Consider the following 5,387-nt stretch of genomic DNA (forward strand, 5'->3'; position numbering starts at 1 on the left):
AACGTCTTTAAGGTTTACATACATTATAAATCATTAACATCCTAAAGACTTTGTCTAAAAGTCTATTTAACATCTGACAAACGCTTTGCGGATAAGCAAAATCTCACACACTTCAGGAACTAATTGTTGGATAGGTTGTTTATGGCACAAAAAAAATACTTAAAGGACATTACTGCCAAAACTCCTTTTTTTGTCTTTGCTGGCACCTTTATTAGAGTACATACTGTAGATCATGTTTTACCTTCCTTTTTTTACACACATCTGAGTTTGACATCTCAACAACAAGATTAACAGGGCCAAAAAATTCAGAAGTTTTTATTTGATGCTTTCCAAGACATACAGACAAGACATATGTTCTTTCCAGTGTTTTGACAGTTGCCATTTAGAGTTCCAATTTCATTCGGCAATCTTTGCAGCTCCGGCTCACCCAGAGAGGATGTGCTTGATGAAGGACGTGTAGTTAATGCAGCCGTTGGCGTCTTCTTGTCCGGCCATCAGACGGTCCACCTCATCTTCTGTCATTTTCTCCCCAAGTGTTGCCAAGACATGACGGAGCTCAGCACCCATCACTGTTCCATTTCCTTCCTTGTCAAAGACTCTCAGACCCTCAACAAAGTCCTCAAATGTCCCCTGGTTCTTGGCTCTTGAGATATGCTGCAGCATGGGCAGGAACGTCTCAAAGTCCAGGTATTTGGTGTTCATATCTTCAGCTTTGGGCTTCCCCAGCACAGTCAGGACATCAGCATTGGTAGGGTTGTGACCCAGGGCCCTCAACACGTCTCCACACTGAGCGTAGCTTATCTTCATCTCGCCCGTTGGTGTCTCGTCAAAGAGAGTGAAGGCATCCTTGAACTCTTCGATCTGGTCAGCGGTAAATTCCAGTAGGATACTTTTCAGGTCCAGCTCGGGCTCTTTGGGGGTCTCTGGAACTGGGGCAGGAGCTGGGGCTTCTTCTTTCTTCGGCTCAGGTCTTTTAGGCTCTGGTTTCTTGGGTTCAATTTTTTTCGGTGCCATAATGCCGATGCTGAGAGTGCAGATGGGAAAAGCTGGGAAATGTGCTGTAAGAGCCCCTGTTGGGCTTTTATATTAACTGTGATAAGCCTTATCAGAACTGGAATAGTGGCAGACTATATAAGGAAATGAACTGGAACAGACTTGAGTGCTGCTCATACCATTTTGAAATGCTTCTGTCCAGTGGATAAAACCAGACCCACAACCCTGTTACCTCATTGAAATGAACAAATTCAATAAATGTTTTTGAATAGCCCTAAGTCAGCTTTAAATGAAACCCTGTTACAAAATAGATTATTCTTTGGCTTTTTATCAACAGGAAAATTATGTTAGCATACAGACCTTAGAGTAATTGTTCACTTAAAATTGAAAATTTGTTTATTCACATATCACATATTTATGTGAGAAACAGACCAAGATGTAAGTCATTATTCACTGATAATGTTCATTTCCAGATGATTGATCGATGTGGGTGAATTGAACTTGAACCGAATTGAACCGAATCAGTTTGATTCATTAACAAATCATTCTGTTCAGTTTTGTTAACTAGATCAACCGAAAAGATCTAAAAAGAATGATTTGTTGATTTGTTGTCTCATAACCGTGCCAAGGTCAGCTACGTTGGAAGTCGTGGCCTAATTAGGTTAGAGAGTCGGCCTCGTAACCCAAAGGTTGTCGGTTCGAGTCTCATACTCAGAACCCAAGAGTCTCGTTGAGATTGTAGGTGGGGGGAGTGAATACCAGCGCTCTCTCCCACCTTCAATACCACGATTAAGGTGCCCTTGAGCAAGGCACTGAACCCCCAACTGCTCCCCGGGCGCCGCAGCAAAAAAATGGCTGCTCACTGCTCTGGGTGTGTGTTCACTTGGATGGGTTCTGACTAATTATGAGTATGGGTCACCATACTTGGCCACATGTCACTCACTTTTTAATACTGTATGTAAAGAGTTTGGGGGAATACCAATTTAAAAGCTATCCAACCTTTTTTGAATGACATGAAGGTGAGTAAATGATTAACACATAATTTTCATTGAACTATCCTTTTAAGACATACAGACTAGTTTATACAAAAGTGAAATTGTCATAATTTTCTCACCCTCATGTCGTTCCAAAACCTGTATGACTTTCTTTATTCCATGGAACACAAAAGAAGATATTTTGAAGAATGTTGGTAACGTTTTTGGTTACCATTGACTTCCATTGTACAGACAAAAAACATTTCTCAAAATATCTTCTTTTATGTTCATCAGAAGAAAGAAAGTGTGAAAAAGAAAATAATGATTAAGAGTGGAAAAGCTCAAGAGCGTACAGCAGATCAGAGTTAAGAAGAGTAAAAAAAAACGCACCAAGGTGATATTATTCGGTTCAAGCTCTATGACCATCCAAAAGCAAACTGAATATGTTAGTCCAGAACGCGAAAGAGAAGATTTTCTGAACAACATACAGATCACAGTGCATTTATGTCACATGTAGATGCAGTAATTCAATTTGTACTTTAAAAAACCTGAAGCTGTATTTTGTGCAAGCATAGAGGAGTCTCCTATCGTGCCACTAAGTGCTGCTAGTAATTTGCCAGGCAGGTGATAAGGGTGGATCTATTCTGAGAGGCAGCACATACCAGCACTCCGTCACAGTGATGCTGTTTATAACACAGTATTTAAACACACTTAGCACAAAACAAAGATACCACGGTCTTTTTAGGGTTAATGTTATCTAGTGTAGTTAAAAGAATACTCGGAGCTCATGTTTTTCCAAGCAATTTTTTTAAAGATTTTTTTCTTTATTAATCAGTTTACATACTCAAAAGTTAAGAATTCATAATATTAATTTATTAAAAAGGCAGAACTGGGTATAATTGTGGACGTCTAATAGTTAACTTTCAAATCAGTGAGGGTACTGAACAAATAATTTTTAAGGAATAAAAGCCTGCCATCTAGTGGCCCAATTGTGAATTTTTGTCCAGAAAATGTACAAGCAATGTGAAGTGTAGAAATTACATGAACTAGATCCTGATGTTTAATAAACTTTTTCTACTTGTTTTTCCACTAATTTCTGTGTATCATCTTTCAACAAGTGTGTTTACATTTCAGTACTCCTCAGTATTTAAAGTAGCAGCATTTTGGCACTTGAGTGAACGGTCAAGGTCTGTCAGCAAGGGCAGAGAGAGTCTGTGTTCACTGATGTCTCACTGTGAAAAATTGGCACAGCTGGGATGAACATCTATTAATGAGAACACAGCCCGAGGACACATTTGTAGCACCTCACTCTCTTTCTCTCTCCCTTTTTTGTATTTATTTATTTTATTTTTGTCTCTCTCCAATGTGCTCATATTGTGGAGTAAGATAAAACCAGAAACGTTGTGTTCATAAGTAAATTAGTTATTTATCAGTAATCATTTAATCCTTTTAATGTTTTTGCAGGAATAGGTGAGGCAATTTGTTTGAAAACATTTAATATTGTTATTGTGATATTGCATTATAATTTGGTGCGTTTTTTAACAACTCCCACTATTTCTGGCTTGAGCTCCAAATATACATGAATAATATCAAGTCAAAACAACATTAAAATTCAGAAACAAAAACAGAAAATGTTGGGAAAAAAGGTTCTGCTCTAAAAAGTCATTCTTATTAAATTACTGCAAAAGTTGTATAGAGAAGATTCACAGTGAAGTACAAATAGAGGCAACAACAAGTGTAAGTTATACAGTATATTAAATTACTTCCTTGACCCTTTTCCCTGATCCTCGACTCTGACCCCCAAGTTTATTGATGAAAAATGATGGTCAAATAAAATGTTTGGCAGGCTGCTTTTGACATTTTGGATTTAATGGCAGCAGCTGTTTGGATGTTTAGACATCCCTCTAAAGATCTTCAGTACTGCTCTGCAGGGAGAAAAATAATGTTTATGAAGTATGCAGCAAAAAATAGATTTTTAAAACACAAATTGTGGTTTATAGTGTAACTTTTATACAAAACCTACTGCATTTATGTCGCTAGGGAACAATCTCTCCTTTACAATGGTACAAATGTCTGTGAAAATGTCGTCTTCTTCTCGATCTGCATCGACCTGACCAAGCACAGTGAGACAGAATTGTGTTTCACAGCATAAAACTAGACAATTTTTTAAACAAAGGCCGCGTCTGTAATCATCAACAGAACAGACCGTTCTGTTAAAACCAGCTGAATTCAACAATTAAGATAAAAATAAGCAAAGAACAGCTTACCCTTACAATAAGTCCTCTCTCCTGGTAGTACTTGGCTATGAGTGTGATATTGTGTTTGAAAGTATCTAGCCTCTTCTCAATAGCGTGAGTGTTGTCATCAGGACGGCCCTGCTGGGAAGCTCTTTTCTCTAGACGCTGCCGGAGTTGCTGATTGGAGCAGGCAAGCAAAATCACCAAGTCTGGGGAGCCAATCTGAAGGAATATGAGGGTCATTCACATTGACAGACGTTGCCATAATGTACAAAAACATATTTTCCTGTAGATTATATACAGTACTGTATAGACCATCAGAATGCTGAACATCTGACCTGCTCCTCAAAGGTGAAAGCCTGTGAGATCTCTCTGGGGAATCCATCCACAATGAATCCTTTAGCATCCTGCTTTTTGATAAACTGATGTTTCAGCTCTTCAATAGTTGTCTCCTAAAGGATATCATGTCAGAACAAGACTAGGGTGACTAAAGTTACTAAGGAATACAGTACACTACTCAGATGTTTGGAGCATTTATTTGAGATATATATATATTAATATTGTGAAATATTATTACAATTTCAAATAACTGTTTTCTATTATATTTTAAAATGTAATGTATTCCTGTGATGGCAAAGCTGGATTTTCAGCAGCCACTACTCCAGTCTTCAGCGATCTTTCAGAAATCATTCTAATATGTTGATTTCATGCTCTAGAAACATTAATTATCATCAATGTTGAAAACAGTTATGCTACATAAAGAAATGGTTCGCAAGGAAATGAACATTTACTGAAAATGTACTTGCCTTCAGGCCATCCATAACATAGATGAGTTTGTTTCTTTATCAGAACAGATTTGGAGAAATGTAGCATTATGTTACTTGCTCATAAAAGGATCCTCTGCAGTGAATGGGTGCCGTCAGAATGAGAGCCCAAACCGCTGATAAAAACATCACAATAATCCACAAGTAATCCACATAACTCCAGTTCAGCAATTAACGCCGTTTGAAATGAAAATCAGCATGTTTGTAATAAACAAATTCATCATAAAGATGTTTTAAAGGGGTCATATGATGCGATTTCAAGTTTTCCTTTCTATTTGGACTGTTACAAGCTGATTGTGCATAGATAAGATCCCTGAAGTTGCAAAGACTAAAGTCTCAAAACCAAAGAGATATTCTTT

The 5,387-nt window shown here is 37.8% G+C and overlaps 1 protein-coding gene and 1 pseudogene across 1 annotated transcript in view; both read right to left on the minus strand.

Annotated features, from left to right (window-relative positions):
- Window positions 1–423: 423 nt before the first annotated feature.
- Window positions 424–1,082, minus strand: LOC107672531 (myosin light chain 4 pseudogene; annotated as a pseudogene).
- A 2,350-nt stretch (window positions 1,083–3,432) lies between these two features.
- The window catches only part of LOC107672580 (adenylate kinase isoenzyme 5-like), a 5,573-nt gene continuing 3,618 nt past the window's right edge, over window positions 3,433–5,387 (minus strand). Inside the window, exons 4-7 of the mRNA XM_016465830.1 lie at window positions 4,543–4,656; window positions 4,235–4,426; window positions 3,991–4,077; window positions 3,433–3,892 (exon numbers count right to left, since the gene is read on the minus strand). Of these exons, the coding sequence (XP_016321316.1) occupies window positions 3,872–3,892; window positions 3,991–4,077; window positions 4,235–4,426; window positions 4,543–4,656 (414 nt within the window). The 3' untranslated portion in view covers window positions 3,433–3,871. The remainder of the gene's footprint in view (window positions 3,893–3,990; window positions 4,078–4,234; window positions 4,427–4,542; window positions 4,657–5,387) is intronic.

Source organism: Sinocyclocheilus anshuiensis, unplaced genomic scaffold, assembly GCF_001515605.1.
Source record: "Sinocyclocheilus anshuiensis isolate Anshui unplaced genomic scaffold, SAMN03320099.WGS_v1.1 scaffold176, whole genome shotgun sequence".
In the NCBI taxonomy this organism is placed as follows: Eukaryota; Metazoa; Chordata; class Actinopteri; order Cypriniformes; family Cyprinidae; genus Sinocyclocheilus; species Sinocyclocheilus anshuiensis.